Source organism: Polypterus senegalus, chromosome 1, assembly GCF_016835505.1.
Source record: "Polypterus senegalus isolate Bchr_013 chromosome 1, ASM1683550v1, whole genome shotgun sequence".
In the NCBI taxonomy this organism is placed as follows: domain Eukaryota; kingdom Metazoa; phylum Chordata; class Cladistia; order Polypteriformes; family Polypteridae; genus Polypterus; species Polypterus senegalus.
In genome coordinates this window covers 331231590-331255143 of record NC_053154.1, presented here as the reverse complement: position 1 = coordinate 331255143, position 23554 = coordinate 331231590, and the positions used below count along the sequence as shown (strand labels likewise).

Sequence of the window (23554 nt, the reverse complement as noted above, 5' to 3'; positions counted from 1 at the left end):
AATGTTTCAGTTTGTGAGGTTGTTTGTTGCGCCCCTCAGCTCGTTCCCATGCCAGTCAGACTCTTCTTGTCATTTCCCAGCCCCTCTGTCTACGTTTGCCCCCCTTGGGTGTCCTTTATTCACTGGTTTGTACCCATCTGCCTTCTACACCCACCACTCCCGTTTGGCTCTTTGATTTCAATATGGCGTTGTTTGCATTTCTAAGGTAACTTCTGCTGTCCTCTTTAGCTTTAGTGTTCGACTCCGACATGCAGTCTGTTATCTAATGTTACTATAAAGATGGACAGTTTTGGGCCAGGGGTTGCACAAGCCCTCCTCTCCCTTTTCTGAGTCATGTTAGCTTTGCCTTCTTTTGTCCTGTGCAGTCTGGGGGGGTCTGGTCCCTGCAGTGGGGTCCTGCTTGGAGTTTCACCGAGCCCTGGCCGAGACCACTGCCAGGAGACAAGAGAGAGGCGAGGCGCCCAGAAGACACAACTCCAAGACGGGCAGACACCAAAGGAACGAGATTTATTTGAGCAGCGTGTAGCAAACAGCATCAATACAAATTACTAAAAAAACAGTTTAGTGGGGAAAGTCAATGTCGGGGACGGCCCCACAGAGCGAGTACCTTCAGGTGACGATGGCCCAAGTGTGACACAAACACACCAATCCGTACCAAATATTCAGTTTAGGGGACCTGAAAGCACTGCGCGGTTTAAAACACACTCTTATGGACCTCATCCATCCCAGATCCCACCTCGTGTTAAAGAAGGAACACACACACACACACACGCGCTCATAACGAGGAGGACACGAGAGGCACGCCAAAGGCACACTCGTCAGCGGGCAGCGCACGACGCACAACTGACTGACCTCGATATTTAACAAAGTCACTCACGTGGCGTCCACTGCCCCACATTTACAGGCCGTGAGGCGGCGGCTCTCAGCGTCTCGTCCAGTGACGCAGTCGTCACGCTCTCATCAGTCGTCGTGTCCCCCCACCCTGCCCCATGTCACCATAACTACAGAAAAGTCAAGTCAGATCAAGGCTGTGCAAAGCAACGGCGTCATTAAGTACAAATGACCCCCACCATCAGGCTGGTCTGCAATGGGAGTCAAATGCCCACCTCTGTGGGTGGTGAAGAGCACAAAGTGACTGAGGACACCCCACCGTCACATTCACACCCGGCTATTTAAGCCATCGGTTAGACCATTGGAGCCGGCCGGACCCCCTTTGATGTATTTAAACTGGTGGTCTGTTATGCAGCTCTCGATGAAGGCGACGTTACTGATGTTGGGCACAAGGTGGTGCTGCATACACAGACACAAAGGGCTGGCAGCCACGAACAGCTGATTGACAATGGCAGCTCACTGTGCCAAGAGAGCCAACTCAGCAGGGTGACAGCACAATCACCTGGCGGCCGGAGACTCGTCACTGCCCTGCTGGTGGTCTCCATGTCCGATTTAACGGACGCTCTCCCTTTTTAATGGTCGCTCTCTCTTATTGTTTTTTAACATCAGTTTATTGTTTAATGCCCGTGTCTGCCATTTATCTGTGTTGTGGCCTCGTCGTCATGACGCTAGTTGGGTTGTCGACGGTGTGACCATGTGGGTCGTGACCTCAATTTGAATATCGATAAACACTTAGAGGTTATCTTGGTGGCCATTGTCTACACAAGTGTGCAAAAATACTCTCCAAAGACTTGATTGCATTTACTTGGCCTTGCTAAACTCATCTGTACAACAAACCTTTGGTGAGGGCTTCCAAATATACACGGCAGTGCCAATTTAGCGATGCCAATTCATCTGACCTGCACGACTTTGGGAGGACACCAGAGCACCACTCGCTAAAAATGAAAAAGGCACTGAGACCCGTAGCTGTGGCTCAGGTGCGTCCCATCGTTTTAGTCATGGCTGAGATGTTTGGAGTTCACCTCTGGTCAATTCCATTGATGGGACCCGATTGGGAGAGGCACACACCTGTCTAGAAAAGGTCCTACAGGTGAGCAAATCCAAGCCTTAAGGTCGAATGAAGTCCAAGCAGAGCACAGAGGTGGGACTGGGAAAGGCTGCAGCCCTGAAGGTTCCCAAGAGCACAGCGGCCTCCACAGCAGCCCAAAGAGAAGGTGACCAAGAACTTGAGGGCTGAGCTCCGGAGAACCTGTGGGGAGAGGTGAGAAACTTCGAGGAGGACACCCAGCACTGCAACGCTCGACCAAACGGCGCTTTATGGCAGATGCCTCTCCTCAGAGGTATGAAAGCCAGCTTGGAGTGGTCTCAGATTGTGAGGAACAAGACTCTGTGGTGTAATGAAAGCAAGATGGCGCTGTGTGGTCTCAACTCTAAGTATGAAGAAGAAGAAGAAGAAGACCGGGCACCACTCAACACTTGTGCGTCACCATTACAAAGGTGAAGCGCGCTGGTGGCAGCATCAGGGTCTAAGAGACATGGACAGAGTCGAGAGGAAGCTGAATGGAGCAAAGTCCAGAGATATCCGTAATGAAAGCCTGCAGAGCGCGCTCGGGCCCTCAGTCGGGGCAGAAGGTTCAACTTCCAACGGGACAGAAAGTAAAGGTGCCAACCTGAGCCTAAAGAAACTTCTCCGGAGAGACCCCAGCATGGCTGCCCATCGATGGTCTCCATCCAACCTGGCAGAGCCTAACAGATTCGGCAGGTCAGGAAATCCCCTGACTGAGTCACGTCAGACCCCAGAAGGCTCCAGGCTGCAATGGTTACCAAAGGGGCTTCAATGGAGCCCTGAGTGAAGGGTCTGCATACTTCAAGGAGATACTTCACTTTTTTATATTTCTAAAATCCTGCTTTCGATTCGTCATTCTGTTGTTTAACAAGATGTGGCGTATGGCCCTTTGGGCGGGGCCTTGGGGACACCTCCACGCTACAAGGACAGGGGGAGGGAGCGTGGATGGCAGCCCCCCTGCAGCGGTGCATAGGATTCCCGCAGGGGCCCATGGGAGCTGGAGTCCCATTGGGTTACGTGGGCACTGCCAGGGGGTGCTGGAGCTGCTGCTGAGCCCCTGAATGCACCTCTGGGCGCCTTATAAAAGAAGCCAGCAGCCATCACTCGGGGAGGAGGGAGATGAGGAATGGAGGGAGGAGGAGAGAAAGAGGAGAAGAAGAAGCAGAGCGTTGTGCTGTGCTGTGCCTAGTGAACTGTGTTGTACTGGGGGGCAACGGGTGAAGGCGTTTCCCACGAGGAAGTAATAAAAGCGTGCGCTTGCCCTTGTGCCTCCTGTGTCCGTCTGTGTCGGCTGTACGCACCCTTAGGCTTCAACATAAACCGTGTAACAGGCGAGGAGACTCGACACGCTGCGTGTTTGTATGTACGTACGTACGGACGGACGGCTCTATTCTGCACATGATGCTTCACGTTTATTTGGGGTCTTCTTTACCCGCTCTCTCTCTCTCTCTCTGTTTCTTGCCTGGCACACTACTGCGTATTTGTAACAAACTTCAGGGGCGCCGGCCCCCCGCTGAGTACCTCTCTCCACGGCGTCCAGACCCCAAAGCACACGTGAACAACGCCACATGAGCTGAACAAACGTGCAGACACCAAAGCCAAACCTTAACCAGAGGCGACTGGAGGTCTTGGCCTGCGATTGGCTCGCCATCAGATGACACGCCCACAATTACACACAACGCTGCCCTCTACGGATCAGAACTGCCCATCTCTACCCTAAAATGCAGACCTTTTGGGGTTGGCACCTGACCAGGCTTAAAAAGTCGCATCTTTTCACTTGCCGACTTTTGGGGGAGACTAAAAGGGATGGAGTGAGCCGAGGGTGAGCATGCAATACGGTGCGTTAGTGCATGAGAACTTGTTACAGTAACGCAAACTTCAAGTTTCGTACCGATCGCATTCTTCCTCAGTCATGTCCACGCCATCTTGCGAGAAATGGCCTGCTTGAAGCATTCTGGGTCCACAGTACTGTCTGGCCTCAGCAGCTTCTCCAGATGAACTAGCAGATCCTGATGGCGCTCCTTAATATTTACGGGGTACCTGGCTCGGACAAACTCGTAGGCCGCCAGAAGCCTCATGTTCCTTTTCACCATTAGGTACTGGATGATGCAGGTGGGAGCCAACGAGTAGCCATCCCGGCAGTGAATTAAAACCCGCTTGCGCTTCTCGGTGGAGGCGTCGATGCACTCGTTGATATCCTCAAAGCCCCGATGCTTCAGAGAGATCCTCTCCTCATTGGCTGCGTCACCGATGTCTACCTTCAGGCGAGACCAGCTGTGTTTGGTGTCCCGGGAGCAGGTGCAGGGGATGACGCAGACGTTCTGCTCATCCGGCAAACAGCTCATGTCAATGATGCTGTCAATGTTGTTTCGACAGAGCGTGCGCCCGCTGTAGGCCGCGTTGAGATTGCCCACATAGATGTAGTCGGTCACCTTGGATATCACCGGCTCCGAGTGATGGAACTCCTCGGGTGGGCTCGGCTTCACGTCGGCCGCGTCCTCGGTTTTGCTCAGGCTTCTCTTTGCGTAATTGCGCAGCTTCTTGGAGCCAGATCGCGACGGAGGGTTGGAGTCGGACTCTGAGCTGCTGTTCCAAGGAGGAGAGAACAAGGAGAATCGGCTGGACGATTTGCTTTTGGTGAGGTGCTCCACGGGACTCGACAGGCCGGGGATCGACGTGTTGGAGGCTGCAGCACAGAAGAGCGACGCTCGCTCCAATGAGCCGGTGCTGCTTGCCGCCCCTGCACTATGGACTTGCTCCATCTGCAGGAAGAAAGGACAAAGGGGTTAGTGTGGGCACATCCCAAAAAAAGAAAAGGGCACCAAAGTCTCCAAGTTAAGAGACTTAAGAGTCCTGGTCAACATCATGGGCACCCTGGAGGTCTGGCATGTCCAATACCTCCTGAAAAAAGTGGGCAGAGCAACCGAGGGTAACAACTGGAAACGGGAAAAGTGTGGGAGCAGAAGACCACCTGAAAAGATGCCAAGGGGTGCACCTCATGAGTATTTCTTTTTACCGATTAGTCTAACGATTACTTCTTCAATTAGTCGACTAACCTAATAAATAACTTGTTGGTCTTAAGAATCATTTTGGATTACTCCGTTAAAAATCTAACAAATACCAAAAAGCAAACATGAGAAACTATCATTAGAATATCAATTCCGTCTTTAAGTACAAATGACCCCCCCATATCGGTCATAACCCACCACCTCCACCATCAGGTTGGTCTGCAACGGGAGTCAAATGCCCACCTCTGTGGGTGGTGAAGAGCACCCCACCGTCACGTCCACACCCGGCTATTTAAGCCATCGGTTAGACCATCGGAGCCGGCCGGACCCCCTTTTGATGTATTTAAACTGGTGGTCTGTTATGCAGCTTTCGATGAAGGCGACGTTACTGATGTTGGGCACAAGGTGGTGCTGCATACAAAGACACAAAGGGCTGGCAGCCACAAACAGCTGATTGACAATGGCAGCTCACTGTGCCAAGAGAGCCAACTCAGCAGGGTGACAGCACAATCACCTGGCGGCCGGAGACTCGTCACTGCCCTGCTGGTGGTCTCCATGTCCGATTTTAACTGACGTTCTCCCTTTTTAATGGTCGCTCTCTCTCATTGTTTTTTAACATCAGTTTATTGTTTAATGCCCGTGTCTGCCATTTATCTGTGTTGTGGCCTCGTTGTCATGACGCTAGTTGGGTTGTCGACGGTGTGACCATGTGGGTCGTGACCTCAATTTGAATATCGATAAACACTTAGAGGTTATCTTGGTGGCCATTGTCTACACAAGTGTGCAAAAATACTCTCCAAAGACTTGATTGCATTTACTTGGCCTTGCTAAACTCATCTGTACAACAAACTTTTGGTGAGGGCTTCCAAATATACACGGCAGTGCCAATTTAGCGATGCCAATTCATCTGACCTGCACGACTTTGGGAGGACACCAGAGCGCCACTCGCTAAAAATGAAAATGACCCTTAGCTGTGGCAATCAATTCCATCTCATGTGCAAAATGAAATGCAAACTCAAAGTCTTTCCAAAACAAAATAATTCCAGTTGGCAAATAAACATTTGATAACAGAAGTAATGGAGTTTGAATCCGACATCCGAGACCACCTTCTGCAAAGGTGCAAAAAAACGCAAGAGCACGAGAGAGTGGAGTTGGTTTGAAGCGGACTTCAATAACACACAAGCATATAATCCAGGGGGTCCAACTCCGGGCCTGGTGGGCCGCGCTGGCTGCAAGATTTCATTCTAACCATCTTCTTAATCAGCGAGCCAATTTTGCTGCTGATTCACTTGTTTTGCCTTCATTTTAATTGACGTGACTCGGACCCCTTAGTTCACAGGGGTCCGACTCCAGTCCTGGGGGGCCGCAGTGGCTGCAGCTTTTCACTCTCACTCTTTTCCTTTTCTGTTTTCACTGCTAATTCACTCCTTTTCTCTTTATTTGAATAGCCCCGTCTTTAAGGATTTCTTCATGAAATGGCAGCCAAACAGAAATGGGACGTGAAGCGAGCCGACAGATCACCACCTAAACTGGAACATCAAAACCAAATCACTTTCTTGATGAGAAGCCGATTCTTTCTGTTAAACTCGTTATTTAATTCCATGCCTCCGACATTTCCAAGACTGTCAATTTTCTGTTTTATCTAAGACCGCCGTCAAAATGTTTTGGTGACCTGAGAGGTCAGCCTTACTGAGCCCTTCGCCGTTCTTTATTTTCAGATACCGTGTGATGGGCGCAGGTGAGCTGGTCATGTGACGGCTCGCTTTGTGCCTCATTATTGTTTAGCAGCCGATTAAGGAAAAAGAAACAACAAAGGGGCCTGAGTCACGTTAGTTAAAATGGAGGCAAAACTGGTCACTAATGAAGAAGATGGTTAGAATGAAAACCTGCAGCCGCTGCGGCCCTCCAGGACCAGAGTTGGACACCCGTGATATAATCGGTCTTTAATAATCATACTGTTGGGGAGCTCAGCAGCACAATACTGTACATTACAAGCGTTGCTGCCCGGGTTTAACATGAAGGACCTGCAGATGAACTAGGCACCGCCATGTTGGTCTCTAGAAAGATGGTAGAAACACGACATATCGAGATATGCTGCACCATCTGACACATTTATAATAATCAACTGCATCGATTACATCAGCACACCATAACAGCGTTAGATTAGCGGCCCCCATTTAAAGAATTCAGATCACTTTGATTAATAAGCGATGGCGCTCAATGCAGCGAAGTGTGCCCTGAAGTCTACACTGGAGAGACCAAACAGCCGCTACACAGGCACGGAAGGAGTAACACCTCAGGGCCGGAATCAGCTGTGTACCTCCATTTAAAGGACAAAGGACACTCATTTGAGGACATTAGTGTCCAGATATTGGACAGAGAAGACACGTGGTTTGCGAAGAGGGGTGAGGGAATCATAACCTGACTTCAGGCCCAATTCACACCTCCACCAGGTGGACCACTCGTAACGACCCACTCTATAGGGGCTGTTAAAGGTGTGACGCTTACATCTACCCACACCTTCCCCTTCCTTTGTTTTACTCAACGAGCCGAATCAGGGCAGGTGTGAAGTGAAACTAACATGGAGGACACATCTGTGGTCCCTAACAACAACATTCCTCAGACTGAAGAAGCTGCTTGGATGAGAAGTGAAACGGATCTACCTGACAAGAACGAAGTCCAGTTGCCATGACTCAACTACCAGGTAATTTCACCTGGATGACTGAGAATCTTCGCAGACATATTTGATTAACAAGACTCGACTGTCTCAGCTGAAATAACCTGCCAGCAGTCACATGATATCAAGTAACCAATGACTAGCAGTCGCTGATGGCCTTTATGCTTATTTCATTTTCCATTCCTTACGGACAACGCTGAAGAAAAGTGAGCTGCTGTGCTGCCAGTGTCAGAAAGGGACAGAAACGGGAAAAACACAAAGAGAGGGCACAGTTGGTGGAAAAAAACAGAAGGCCAAGGGAGACGCCAAAATAAGAACCGAGAATCGCAAGTCACGAAGATCAAGAACAAACAAAAATAAGGAAAGATCTCGGTTTCTAAAAAATTCAGAAACTCCTCCGGACATATGAGGTGAAACACAAAAATAACTGGATTGGTAAAAAATATATATATATATATATATATATATATATATATATATATATATATATATATATATATTGCTGACTTATAGCCTCCTAAACGTTATCACCTTCTCTATAGTCCCCTCCTGATCTCCACGCCGCTCCAGACGTGTCTTCCATTGATGGAAACAGAGCAGGAAGTCTTCTTGCTTGAGGCTCTTTAACAGGCTCACAGTTTCTGTCTTCACTTCATACATTGAAGAAAAATGTCTTCCCTTCAGGTCACTTTTGATTTTCGGGAATAAGCAAAAAAAAAAAAAAAAAATCACTGGGAGCGAATACGGAGGATGACTGAGGGAGGACAGGAAGGTTTTTGTCACTCAAAAAACTGCTTTACATAAAAAGCATTGTGTGCTGGACCATTGTCTTGTCTTGCTGTTTGATTCTTTTTCACCCGACATTATCGCGGCTACTCGTGTAGCGATGGTTGTGCAAATGCCGACTGGGCCGGTCACAGGATACCCCTAGCCGGTCGGCGCTTTGAGAGGGCGTGTAGGATACAGAGGAGAGAGTCCCAGGATTCACGTCCAGCCGACCTCCAGACGGTTTTCCTAGAAAGCCCCAAGCCCAGTGTGGTTATTTTTGTGCCTCACCTCGTAGCATGAGATTTAAATACCCGGCACCATTAGAGATATCAGAATAGCACAACTTCTAGTAAGTGCCTCCTAGCAAGCCATGACTGGGTCAAGACATCAAAGGTTTAAAAGGCCTTTAAAATTAGAAAGAATTATTGAAGTCTTACAGAACTTCACCAAGAAATGAGAACAAAGTAATCCACAAAGCAAGAGGAGCCCTGGAAACCTTAAGATGAGAAAAATGTCTGGAAGGCACATTTAGGTAGCATTACAACAAGTGACGACGTCCATCCTGCTCTCAACAATTAGGAACCGTCAGCACACTCGTTTTCTTATATTAATCTTCTTCTTCTTTTGGCTGCTCCCGTTAGAGTTAGAGGTTACCACAGTGGATCAACTTCTTCCATATTTTTCTGTCCTCGTCATCTTGTTCTGTCACACCCGTTACCTGCACGTCCTCTCTCACCACATCCATAAACCTTTGCTTAGGCCTTCCTCTTTTCCTCTTCCCTGGTAGCTCTATCCTTAACATCCTTTTCCCAATATACCCAGCATCTCTCGTCTGCACATGTCCACACCAACGCCATCTCGCCTCTCTGGCTTTGTCTCCCAACGGTCCCACCTGAACTGACCCTCTAATGTCCTCATTTCTAATCCTGTCCATCCTCATCACGCCCAATGCTAATCTTAGCATCTTTAACTCTGTCACCTGTGCCACCGTCACCAACCCATATAACACAGCTGGTCTCACTACCGTCCAGTAGACCTTCCCTGTCACTCTTGCTGATACCCGTCTGTCACAAATCACTCCTGACACTCTTCTCTCCACTCTGCCTGCACCCTCTTCTTCACTTCTCTTCCACACTCCTCGTCACTCTGTACTGTTGATCCCAAGTATTTAAACTCATCCACCTTCATCAACTCTACTCCCTCATCCTCACCATTCCACTGACCTCCCTCTCATTCACATGTATTCTGTCTTGGTGGTCCTACTGACCTTCATTCCTCTCCTCTCTAGAGCAGATCTCCATCACTCCAGGGTCTCCTCACCCTGCTCCCTACTCTCACTGTCATCAGCAGACATCTCAGTCCACGGGGACTCCTGTCTGATCTCGTCTGTCAGCCTGTCCATTACCACTGGAGAGAACAAAGGCCTCAGAGCCGATCCCTGATGTAATCCCACCTCCGTCACTCCTACCACAGACCTCACCACGGTCACACTCCCCTCGTTCATATCCTGTGCCACTCTTGCATACTTCTCTGCCACTCCCGACTTCCTCATTCAATACCACAGCTCCTCTCAGTCACCCTGTCATATGCTTTCGCCAGGTCCACAAAGACGCAATGCGACTCCTTCTGTTCTTCTCTAAACTTCTCCATTAACACCGTCAGAACAAACATCTCATCTGTGGTGTTCTTTCTTGGCATGACACCATCCTGCTGCTCACTGATCCTCACCTCACTTCTTAACTGACCTTCCACTACTCTTTCCCATAACTCCATGCTGTGGCTCATCAGTTTTATTCCCCTGTAGTTACTGCAGTCCTGCACATCCCCATTAATCTTAAATATCGGCCCACCAGTCCACTTCTTCTCCACTCCTCATCATCCTCTCACTTTCCAAGATTCCATTAAACAATCTGGTTACAAACTCCACTGCCATCTCTCCTAAACACTTCCATGCTTCCATAGGTATGTCATCTGGACCAACGGACTTTCCATTTTTCTTTATTTCTTATGTCAGTACGCTCGGTAAAAACTCACTCTGACTGTGCGCTTTCTTAAAGACCACCCAGCCCAGTTGCAAGTTAGTCTCATGAATGTCTGGTTCAAGATGCACCCCAACTGCTGTAGACGGCTTATATTCAATACTCTCACAAATGACCACGGAGCTAAACGCTTGCGGGGTTTATAAGAAATGACAAGATGGCCGTCGCCCGTTCTGTGATCAGCGCATTAGCGTGACACGGGAGAATTCGCGACGGCTGCTTAATTCATTTTTTTCCTCTGCGCTCCGTCAGAGTCCTGATAGTTTTCAAAGTGCATAAAGCAGACGGGAGTTGGATTTTCAAGGAGCTCTGAATGTACCACCAGGGTGGCTGATGGTCTGCCCTCACAAGCGGTTTTGGCCGTTCCAGTGCGGACAGAGATATTTTTGTAAACAATGCAAAAACTCCAACATGGACAGGAATGGGTTTTGTTGAAAAAACTGTGCTTATAAATGAAAACACGGCCGTGTGGACGTAACCTGCAACTCCCACCCAGAGGTGAGCAGATGAAGAAAGAAACAAAGACAGAAACTGAAGCTTCATTTGGCGTTCAGGAGGACACTGGGAAGAGAGTCGAGAAAAAGATCTGAGCTTTTGGTTAAAGTGAGAAGACAACTTTAGAAAAAAGAAAGAAATGCACACTACCTGAGCTTTAAGATTGTCCTTCCAGTCCTGAGACTCCAGAGCTTTGAAGCGGCCGCTGCTGTCCGATGACACAGACAGGCAGAGGGGCCGGTGACTCCGGATAGACAGCTGGGGGGTGGCCGCCTTGACCACCGGCTTCTGCTCGGGCTGTTCATTTCTACTCATGATTAGGTTTGGGCATGAACCTGCAAGAGGGCAAGAGATGGGGGTGAGCATGGAGAGAAACACACACACACACACACACAGAGCAGGGGCCCGAAGTCAAAGCAACTTGCTGGGTGATTAGATGGCAGACAGAGGGAAACCACAGCACTGCCAACCGGACTTCCAAACGCCACGATTCACAGAGTCAACAAACCAAAGCTAAACCTCCCGAGTTCATGGCTGCTGTGCCGAGGCAGGCTGCTTGGCTGAATCTGCAATTATTAGGCGTGCGCTGCACGAGCAAACGTGCACACGCAAAGAATACAAAACCTCGGCACAGCTGTGCAAACAGACAAAGTACAAATATTACAGACGTCCTCAGAACTACCGCCTGGGCACATCAGGTTCATAATGGGACACGGACTTCCGTTCAGCCGTTCACACTCTCAGCCTGTGTCACGCATTAGAGGACCGAGGTGACTCCGTGTGTAAGGTGGGGCGCCAGCGTGACTTAATATGGCGCCGTTACAAGGCGCTTCACTGGGCTGGCACCACATCAAATAAAAGAAAGGCAGCAATGGTAGACCCCGGGGGACTCCAAAGGAGGGGCAGTACAGGTGCAGCTCAATAAATTAGACAATATCAGATATTTTTCGCTCCTTAAGACACACCTGGGTTTAGAGGAGGAAAACAAGAAAAAAAAATATTCTGAACCAAATGGTGTACTAATTAATATATTTAATAAATGATATAGCAGAATAATATTTCAGCCATGTAAAGTCAACAGCGGTATTAAGAACCATCATCACTGTCATTAACAAATGAGGAGAGACTTTAAGGTTCAAGCACTCCTCCAGATTTCTGGAAACTTCAAGAACTCTCATCGCTAGAGTCAGAATTTATGAAGCTCAGTTGCTCACAATCATTTTGCAGCAGCACGTACCTATCATCACGCGGCATAACCTGTCCAAAGCCACCAGGGGACAAAGCACATTTGGACCCACGCTCCCTGAAGTTCTATCGCCAGTCCAGTCCCATCTCTATTTGTATTTCATCTCGTCTTTTGTTGTGGATTTCCACTTTGAAAAACGAGAATGTGGTGCCAGCGCAGCCTGCTCTGCATACCTGTTTGTCTTGTCTGACAGTAGCTGAAAAGCGGCATCAGGAGAGAGCAGCCTAAACGAGTCCAGCGGCTGGTAATCTGTCGAGCCCAACAGCAAGCCATGCCGTCTTGTGAAGTCTGGTAGCCTGTTTGGCTCCCACGGATCAATGTCTGGGTATTCCTCCCACGTGAACCTTGCCATAGGTGTGTCAGCTGGGGCGGCATCGGCTGGTGTCCGATCAGCTGATGCCAGTTCCTCACTCTCTGGCACGACCTCCTGATCACACTCAACAAAATATACGACTCGGCGATAACGCGCAAAGCATCGTCTGCTGAGTATTTTGTTTTCTGCACTCGCTTCGCTCCCTCGTGAGATGTGGATGCCATCTTACCTTTTTTTACATTTTGTAACTCGCGCACACCGAGTCAATGAGTCTAACAGTCCTCCAAGCAGAGAGGGGATGCCTGTGACGTAACGGTGAGTTCTGTCGCCATTAACAGCTGATTGTCGCCCTCTACCCCTGGATGTCTGTGACCCAATATTCGCTCCATAAGACGCACAGACATTTCCACCCTTCTTTTGGGGGAAAAAAAAGTGCGTCTGATGTTCCGTCACAGTATGTAATGTTCTTAAATTCACTAAATAAAAGTAGGGCTGCATTTCAAAATAAGACAAAATAGATCAAATGTGAAAACTGTGCATGTTTACGTAAAGTGCTGAACATCAGAAAAATAAAATAAATGGAGACAAAGCTTGCATTTCCCTTTTCCTGTTTCACATCTTGACTCAACAGTCTCCACCAGGTCATAAATCTCAACACATCTTAACAAGTAAACAGTTTTTAATGCTCACGTTCCTCCCCTCTTGTATTCATCGCCCCACTTTTTAGCTCAGTGAGAGAACTGAACTCTAGTTTGTGCTGCCAGAATTTTAACATTGGGCTCTGAGACAAATTATTTTCTGTGATCTCGGAGTGGGTATGTTTGTTCGAACCCTTTACGTTTCGTCTCATAATGTCGTTTCACATTGGCACTCTTAACATATGAGACACGCTGGTTTACTGCTCCAAGTGGGACGTTTGAACAGAAATCAGTTCGTCCATTCCGGATTAAATGCCCGATTTTCGCTGCCCACTTTCCTTTTTTTTGGAGAGCGACATTTGTTCTTTATTTTTCTCTCCCTTTCTCTGTCTCACCCGTCTTTTTTTTTTCCAGTGCAGTCGTCTGTATCTCTCACTTTTTTTCCCCCCTTTGTTTTTTCTACATGTATCGCTATCTTCCCTTTTCTTTCTACGGTCTCTCTTATCTAACTCTCTCACCTGTCTGCGCTGTAAAGTAAAGTAATGTTGACCACCTAGAATCCACAGACTTGATTGGCTGAGTGGTATCACGTGGAACGGCTTAACGCGCATACAATTGGTCTGTGCATTTCCTCATCCACTAAAACATTACTGTAAAGACTACAAAAGCTGCACCGCGTCCCGTCAGCTTTTAAATCATAACCTTCTGTTTTGGCTGTAAGTCTGGGTGCATACGAGACAGCTTCTGGATCTGGACCGCGGTCCGCCTGTTAGTGACCTCTGCTTTAGATGGTTTCTCAGTCTGCTTCAGTAGGCCACACCATCATTGACAGTCATCCAAAAGACGGTCATTGACACCCTCAGCCACAAAAGGTCACTGCTAGAGAAGATGGCTCTTCACAGAGTGCTGTGTCCAAGAAGATTAATGGAGAGTTGGGTGGAAGGAAAAAATGGGGCAGCAGAAAAAGGGGCACAAGCAACAGGGATAAGCGCAGCCTTGAGAGGAGTGAGAAGAATTTGGGGGGATTCACAAGGAGTGGACTGCGGCTGGAGTCGGGGCTTCAAGAGCCACCACACACCATGGGCTACAAATGTCACAGCATTCCTGGTGTCAACAGAGAAAATGTCAGAAGTGTCTTACCTGGGCTTACTGGACTGTTAACAGTTCAGTGGTCCAAAGTCCTCTTTTCAGATCCATTTGGAATTCAAGGTCCCAGAGTCTGGAGGAAGAGTGGAGCGGCACAGAATCCAAGTTGCTTGAGGTCCAGCGTGAAGTTTCCACAGTCAGTGATGATTTGGGGAGTCATGTCCTCTGCTGGTGTTGCTCCACTGTGTCTTATTTATCACAGCCAGACGTCTACCAGGACATCTTAGAGCACTTCATGCTCACCTCTGCTTTATGGAGATGCGGATTTCATTTTCCAGGAGGACGTGGCACCTGCCCACACCGCCAAAAGTACCAACACCTGGTTTGATGACCATGGTGTGCATCACTAGGCTTGACTGGCCAGCAAGAGGAAGATGAGAGACAGCAGAGCCAACAATGCAGACGAGCTGAAGGCCGCGATCAAAGCCTCCTGGGCATCCATAACACCTCAGCAGTGCCACAGGCTGAGCGCCTCCATGCCACGCCACACAGACGCAGTCATTCATGCCAAAGGAGCCACGACCGAGTATTGAGGGCCTACATGGGCGGACTCTTCAATCAGCCAACATTTTTTATTGGTCGTATGTAATATTCAAATTTGCTGAGATACTGAATTTTGGGTTTTCATTACCTGCAGGCCATAACCAGCAAAATGAAAAGAAATAAACGCTTGAAATGTATAACTCTGTGTGTAGTGAATCCACAAAATAGAGGAGTTTCACTTTTCGAAGTGAATTACTGAAATAAATTAACTTTTCGACGATATTTTAAGTTATTGAGATGCATCTGTACGCAAGTCCAGAGTGGTCACAACAGACAGCTACAAAAACAAAGAATGAAGTGTTTATAACAAGTAAGACACCCGAAATCATCACGGCTGAAGCTGACTGCTTTCACAAGTGCCATCATTAGTTCAGAGGAGATGCCTGTCTGGGATTTCAACTGATTGTATCTTAAGGTCCATCTTGTGGCAAGTTGGTATGGTGGCCAAACTTACACATTGAAGACAACTCGATCAGGCGACTCCATGAAAAGCACAACTCAGAGGATGAGACCAGAAAGTATGCAAGTCGCCGAATATCCAGATCAATCAGTATGGCATTGCTGGAAATCTGCTAGAGCGGGCCGTCCACAAAGTGTGGGAGACCACCAAGATACCTCTGAGAACTCAAAAAGAGTCGCAAGCTACAGTGACCGACATTGAAGAGGCCGTGCAGACCACAACTGTTCCTGGGTGCTTCACCATTCATAGCTTTGGCAAAGAGGAAAAACAGAGAACATCACGGCAGAAGGAACACGGGAGACTCCGACGTCAGCGGGAGAAGGTCCTGTGGTCTGAGGAGACCAAAATGGAGCTTTCTAAGCCATCACATCAAACGTCACGTTACGCTGCACATTATCACAGACAACTCCATCCATACAGGGGCAGCACCGGGCTGTGGCGATGCTTCTTGAAGGCTTGTGAGGGAAAAATGAATGCAGGGAAATCCTGGCAGAAACCTTGAAGGGCGACACCACAACAAGCCCAAAGCTACACAGGAATGACTGCAAAACAACAAGGTGAATGTCTTGGAGTGGCCAAGCCAGAGACAAGATCTCGGTCCCATGGAGAACTTGTGGCTGGACTTGATAATGGCTGCTCACTCAGGACCACCGTGACACCTGACAGAGCTGGAGCATAATGGGGAGAAATGGCAGAGCGAAGAGAGACCCCCGAGCACACAGACACATCTACTAAGTACGGACTTGAGGGGGCAGAATACAGCGTACAGTATACGTACGCCATCAACTCAATCTCTCATTAACGGGGGTCTTTTGTCACTTTCTCCACAATTGATCGTCTGCTAAATCAGGTCACTCAATGGAATGCCTTCAAAATACCTCCAGTGAAATTTGAGGCTTATGATGTATTTTTTAATCACAAAATTAATCTTCTTCTTTCGGTTGCTCCTGTTAGGGGTTGCCACAGCGGATCATCGAAAAAATCATTGTCCGCATATTGATTTGGCAAAATTTTACACCGGAGGCCCTTCTCCCCTACACCGATCCTCTTAAACCCCAATACACCGTTATAAACAAATTCAGTTCTTTCACCAGGATAGATTTACCCGATTTATATAAAATAATTTCTCAACTGAGACCCTCCACCAACACGTTTTTTCAAAGAAGTATCAGGCGTGCTAATTGATAATGTTCTTGACATAATAAACTAGTCATTAGATACGGGGGTCTTTCCAGACTGTCTTAGGACTGCTGTGGTTAAACCCCTGCTCAAGAAAGATGATCTTGACCCCTCTGCTTTTGAAAAATTTAGGCCCATCTCTAACCTGCCTTTCTTAACTCTTTTTGGGCGGATGTCGACTTTTGTCGACAGAAGGTTAGGCATGTCGACTAAAGTCGACATCCAGGGATAGAGGGCGATAATCAGCTGTTAATGGCGACAAATCTCACTGCCACGTCACAGGCATTCCCTCTGTGTTTGGAGGAATGCTAGACTCGTTGACTCGGCAACTAATCCTTGCGTGTGCGCGAGTTGCGAAATGTAAACAATGGCAAGATGGCATCGACATGTGACAAGGGAGCAAAGCGAGTGCAGAAAAGAAAACACTCGGCAGACAATGTTTTGCGCATTATCGCGGAGTCGGACTCTGATTTTTCAGAATCGGATTTTATTGACAGTGATCAGGAGATCGAGCAAGAGAGTGAGAAGCCGGCATCAGCTGATCAAACACCAGCCGATGCCGCGCCAGCGGATCTGCTGCCAGTTGAGCGCCTTCGCGCAGCCGATGCATCTACGGCAAGGTTCGTGTGGGATAAATACACAGACATTGATCCGTTGAGAGTCGATCTGGCTACCGGACTTCACAAGACGGCATGGCTTGCTGTTGGACACGACAGATCACCAGCTGCTGTACTTCAGGCTGCTCTCTCCTGATGCTGCTTTTCAGCTACCGTCAGACGAGACAAACGGGTAGGCAGAGAAATTTTTTGAATCGCGGGCTGCGTTTGCATCGCATTCTCATTTTTCAAAGTGTAAACCCACAACAAAAGACGAGATGAAGCGTGCTGTGGTATTACAAATAGAGATGGGACAGAACTGGTGATATAACTTCAGGGAGCATTGGTCCAAACGTGCTTTGTCTCCTGGTGGCTTTGGACAGGTTATGCAGCATGGTGATAGGTACGTGATGCTGCTGCAAAGTTTGATTCACTTCTGTAATAAACAGAAGCAAATCTCATGGGGTGAGCCAGGCTATAATGCCATGCATAAAGTTCATAAAGTTTCAGAAGATGAAAAGAGGTGACAATACGGTTTTCATGCGGGCAGAAAACTTGGTGGCAGTGGAATGGCACGATGGCCAAAGGGAGACTTGTCTCTCTACAGTACACACTAACAATACATGTGAGAAAGTGCAGCAACAGACAATTGAAAAGTAGGCACCAAAGCAACACGTATTGTAAGCAGTGCAATGTGGCAGTGACTGAAATTGGCTGCTCTGAGCGACATCAGACTGTGCTGTGTAAAATGTACGTGATATGTACGTGAAGTCATAGAGTATGCAGGCTCATACAACATGCAAGACGGGAACATTTGTCAAAAGTAAATATTTTTTGTTGATTTGATATGTTAAACAATTGCTTTGTGTTCTTTTTTAAAAAATGTTAGTTTTTAGGAAAAATATTCAGCCCTGGGAGATAACAAAAAAAAAAATATCCCTAAAAGAGTTAAGTAAAATCCTAGAGAAGGCCGTCATTATGCAGCTCAATGACCACCTCAGTAAACCTGCTATTCTTGATAAGTTTCAGAACAAATCACAGCAAAGAAACTGCACTCGTTAAAGTAGTGAATGCAGACAGAGGCCGTCTATCTGTTCTCATCCTCTTAGATCTGAGTGCTGCATTTGACACCATTGATCACAATATTCTTAAAAATCGCCTTAGTCAATGGGTGGGCCTCTCTGGCAGGGTCTTAAATTGGTTTGAATCCTACCTGGCAGGTACAAAATTCTTTGTTAGTTGTGGTAATTTTACTTCAAAGACCCCTGATATTCTATATGGTGGTCCACAAGGCGCTATCCTGGGTCTGCTGCTCTTTTCAATTTACATGCCTCTGCTAGGTCAGATTATCTCGGGGCATAACGTGAGCTACCATAGCTATGCTGATGACACGCAGCTGTATTTATCAATAGCGCCTGATGACCCCGACTCTGTTGATTCACTGACCCCCAATGTCTTACCTGTGTTTTTGAATGGATGAGTAGGAATTTTCTCAAACTAAATAAAGAGGAAAGAGAATTTTTTGTGATTGGTAAAATTGGATATAATGAGGTTATTAGAAATAAACTTGGTGCATTAGGATTAAACGTCAAGACGGAGGTAAAGAATTGAGGGGTAATTACTGACTGTGATCTGAATTTTAAATCGCATATTCATCAGATCACTAGGACAGCATTTTTTCACCTAAGAAATATAACAAAAGTTAGACCTCTTATATAATTGAAAGATGCTGAGAAATGAGTTCACACTTTTTGTTTTCGATCAACTAGATTACTGTAACACAATCCTGTGAGGACCACCTAAAAACGACATCAATCGATTACAACGAGTGCAGAATGCAGCTGCTCGAGTCCTAACTAGGAAAAGAAAATCCGAGCACATCTCTCCAGTTTTGATATCACTACACTGGTTATCGATGTCACTCAGAATTGACTTTAAAATCCTACTTATGGTCTACAAAGCCTTCAATAATCTGCTCCATTTTATATTTCAAATGTCTGTCACCTTACACTCCAAATCGTAACCTCAGATCTTCAAATGAGGGTCTGCTTAGAATTCCAAAGAGCTAAACTTAAAAGAAGTGGTGAGGCGGGCAGGCGGCCTTCTGCTGTTACGCACCTCAAATCTGGAATACGAGTTTACTGATAGAAATTCACCAGGCTGATACGGTGGAGCTCTTTAAACAAACTGCTGAACACGCATTACTGTAACATGGCCTTCTCATAACTTCATTTTAGTTTAATCCTGATACTCTGTATATTCAATTAATTATCTTTAATATTCATGGTGGCTCCAAAATCCGTACTAACCCCTACTCTCTCTCCTTTTCTTTTTCTGGTTTTCTGTGGTGGCGACCTGCGCCATCACCACCTGATCAAAGCACCGTGATGTCCCCACATTGATGGATTAAAGGCCAGAAGTCCACATGACCGTCATCATCAAGTTCTTCCATGAGAACCCCGAATACAAAGAGGACTGACTGATGTTGGGTAGAATGCCTAGAGGGGGCTGGTCAGGTGGTCTCGTGGTCTGGACCCCCTTGCAGAATTTATTTTTTTTTCTTCAGCTGTCTGGAGTTTTTTTTTCTGTCCTCCCTGGCCATCAGGCCTTACTTTTTTTTCTATGTTAATTAGTGTTCCCTTATTTTAATTCTTATTTATTTTGTCTTTTTTCTCTTTCTTCATCATGTAAAGCACTTTGAGCTACACTATTTGTATGAAATAAATGTTGATGTTGGTGAGGATGGCGGTGCAGATTTTCTATTGGCACCAATAATGGCACCTCAAAACAACCCAACTGCTATGGCTGGCACATTTAATTATTTTTTTTCCTGCCTTTTCTTGCCATTTTTTTTGGTGATCTAGGAGGCAAAACTTGTGTTTTTGATACCCTGAGAATCCAATTTTAATCTTAGTTTTACACAAAAACAGGAGTTAGAGGACACACAAGTCAATTCTCTGCTTGCTTACTTTTGTTCAGGGAGGTTCAATCATTTCATCATCAAGTTCTTCCATGAGAACCCTAAATACAATGACGACTGATCATTTATGGTGGGTAGAATGCCCAGAGGGGACTGGGTGGTCTCATGGCCTGGACCCCCTGCACATTTTATTTTTTCTCTCCAGCCGTCTAGAATTTCTTTTTGTTTTTTCGGTCCTTACTTGTATTCTCTGTTAATTAGTGTTCTCTTATTTTAATTCTTACTTTGTCTTTTTGTTGTTGAGCCGATTTTTGGATGTCCTTTTCAATTCTGTTCTGCCTCTGATTTTGTGGAGTGTTGTGATGGTCAGGGTCAGGCGGTGTCTTGGGGTCAAAGGTAAAAAGTTCATCCCAATCACTTCTTTCACATCTAAGTTTTTGAAAAGCAAATTACAAAAGAGCAGCCAGCACGTGTTTGCTCAGTTGGTTTGTTTTCTCCTTCCTTTGTCTACCCGCTCAGCGGCATTGATTACGATTCCCTGATAACGAAGCCGGCTGGGCTGACTGCTCCTGCACGTGAAGGTGCGATCAGCCAACTTCCCCATCGACACCCTGGTGCTGCCCAGCCACCTGCAGAGCCCCCCACCAAAAGCCTGACCACACTGCTTTTATGAAGAACAACATGCAAAGTGCCACGTAGCCCCTACAACGTGTGTCGTTCTGTTTTATTTGTATGATGAATTACATCTCGTCTGAAGAAGGGGCCCGAGATGCCTCGAAAGCTGGCATATTGTCATCTTTTTAGTTAGCCAATGAAAGGGCTCATTTTGCTTGACTTTTCACTTTGATGAACAAGAAAATCATCGGTGAGGGAGTTGTCATTCGCTGGTACCGATTCAGTTTAAGGTCTAAAGAATTATGAGAATCACAAGAGTCAGAGGGGCGCATGCACTCTAAACGGGGCTGTGGAGTCGGAGTCGGTGACAATCTACCAACTCCAGCTCCTAATAAATTTGAATTGTAATAAAAAAAAAAAAATGAAGTGTGTGCTTGAACTAAAAGACAACAAGAACCGCATCCCCCTGTGGTGTTATGGGTCCACAGCTCGTTGAGCAAAAGCCATTCGTTTTAAATAAATGATCGCCGTGCTCGCGGCTTAGCGAGGGGACGTTGGGCCATAGTGGGCCACGGGGCGATCCGTAGGATGGGCGTTTCTCACCTAGTGCACAGGTGAGGAACTGCCCACATTCGTGATTGCTCCCGTGGCTAATGCTACAGCTGTGATGGCCCCTCACGTTATTTAAAAGAAGCGCGAGTCGGTTATGGATAGAAGGAGATTGGAAAGAAAGGAAAAAAGAAGACAGAGGTTGTAGGGAGCGAGGGAGGAAGCAGGCGGTGCAGGAGAAACAGACACGCGCAGCTGCGAGGAAGCTGGGTGTTAGGCCGACACCCAGGCGTGTGAGTTGGATGTCGCTCCCGCTGAGCGATTATGTAGCGGGAGTGACCAAGGGAAGGCGACTGGCCGCAGAGAGGCAGCGGAAGTCGGGAGGCTTGGTGGTGGAGTCCCCAATGTGTGCGTCCTGGCCATTGGTGGAAACTAAGTCTTGGGGACTGGGATGAGTGCCAGAGCGAAGCCAGGGATCGGAGGTCTCCAGTCTCGTGTGTGTGTGTGTGTGTGTGTGTGTAGAAGAGGGCAGCTGCAGAGAACGTCTTGCCTGCTGCTAAGCCCAAACGGGATAAGCAGGTGAGACGCTACCAGAAAAGCACCGGACTTGTTGTTTTAAGAACTGCTTCCTAAAGAAGATTTTAACCTCTGGTTTTTAAGGATTGTGTTTTTCTATTGGTTTTAACCTGCACCTTTTATTGGATTAGTTATTGAAGAAAGAACTGCACTTTATATGGAACACTGTTTTGTTTTTGATTGTTTCTTTTAAATAAAAGCACTTTTTTTTTTAACCATCCCCTTACTCAGATGTTTATTGCCTCCACTGCCTAGCTCACTCGGTTACGTTATCGACGGTGTTGGGTTCAAGTGCTTCCAAACATCAAAGGGAGTGTGGAGCCAGAACCCACATTGTCACACCCCCTTGTTGTCATCTAAAACCCACATCTTGAAGCACCTTGAAAAATTATAAAAGAACTTCTGCCAACGCTACACAAGGAGCAAACACTGAAAAATGGATTTCCTGGACCTCCCTTCCTGGCTTACAGACGACCACCAAACCTGCAGCCACTAATTGTCTGAAGCTCTCCGAGTGGACCAACAGAAAACGGCACAACTCCCTGCCTACAGAAAAGATGTCAAGCGTGTGCCCACATTTATAATACAGACGTGTAGTTATACCACACTGATGACTAGAACATCACATAAAGGACTCCTCTTCCTGCAGATCACCTAATGTGGTCCGCCTCATTCTCTGTATGCAATGTCCTGACACTCCACTCGCTCGATGTGAGAGAAACTGGACAAAGACTCCGCCAGAGGATGAACTTCCACAGGTGACACATTAAACGTGGTGACACAGATGTTCCACTTCAACAGCCATGGACACTGTGAGAGGGACTTTAAAGTCACAGGGCTTAGGGGCAACTTCAGAAGACAGCAAGAGAGAAACGAGTAGAAAGTTAAACTGATGCTAAAACTGAACACATTACACCATGGATTGAACACAAACGAGGGTTTTATGGCCCGATATGAGGATTGTTTGCAACACTGACCCCGACAACCTGACCCCAGACCCACATTGTATGGAAAAACTAATCAGAAAACTCCAAAAACTTTGCTGGACAGTCACCTTAATCCAAACATCCTGACCAGACATTGCTCACCTCTCCTGTTAAATGAATCCTAGCCTGAAGAGGTCCATTCGTTTTTTACATTTAAGATGTCTCACGTAATGCTGTCTCTCTCCTGGTGTGCATATAACCAGAGGGAACTCCAGTTTCTGTATTACACCTCGTCTGAAGAAGGGGCCCGAGTTGCCTTGAAAGCTGGCATATTGTCATCTTTTTAGTTGGCCAATAAAAGGGCTCATTTCGCTTGACTTCTCACTACATTGAAGAACAAGTCAAGTTGGGAAGCCTGCACTGGTACAGCACGTTGCCGCACCCACCACACCATGAAACAGCTAAGGATCCCAGTTTGCAACCCCCCAGGCAGACACACGGTCCAGTCCCACCCTCTGCAAATGACGCAGCCAGGTGTTACGCAGGCAACCCCTTGGCCTGGTCCAGCCACTGAGGTCCCCAACAATGAGGATCTCATGAGCTAGATCACCCTCGGGGAAACGCGCCACATGGCCGTAGTGCCATAACTAATATGCAGGTCATGTGACTCATTCGGGACTTCATGAGCAACACAAAGTCAAACCAAAGGTACCCAAGGACTTTCCAGAGAGACACAAATGAAGGAGTCCAGTCTTCATCTCAGATCACAGGATAGTGTCCATGTCTCACAACCATATATAGCAAGACAGGAAGCACCAGGACTCTAAAGACGTGGACCTTCGTCCTTTTGCCGATATCGGGAGCACCACACACCCCTTTCCAGCGACTTCATGACCCCCATGT

The 23554-nt window shown here is 47.2% G+C and overlaps 1 protein-coding gene across 1 annotated transcript in view; it reads right to left on the bottom strand.

Moving 5' to 3' along the window:
- Positions 1 to 1069: 1069 nt before the first annotated feature.
- The window catches only part of LOC120516532 (protein-tyrosine-phosphatase MKP1), a 59774-nt gene continuing 37289 nt past the window's right edge, over positions 1070 to 23554 (bottom strand). Inside the window, exons 5-6 of the mRNA XM_039738275.1 lie at positions 11095 to 11279; positions 1070 to 4719 (exon numbers count right to left, since the gene is read on the bottom strand). Of these exons, the coding sequence (XP_039594209.1) occupies positions 3868 to 4719; positions 11095 to 11279 (1037 nt within the window). The 3' untranslated portion in view covers positions 1070 to 3867. The remainder of the gene's footprint in view (positions 4720 to 11094; positions 11280 to 23554) is intronic.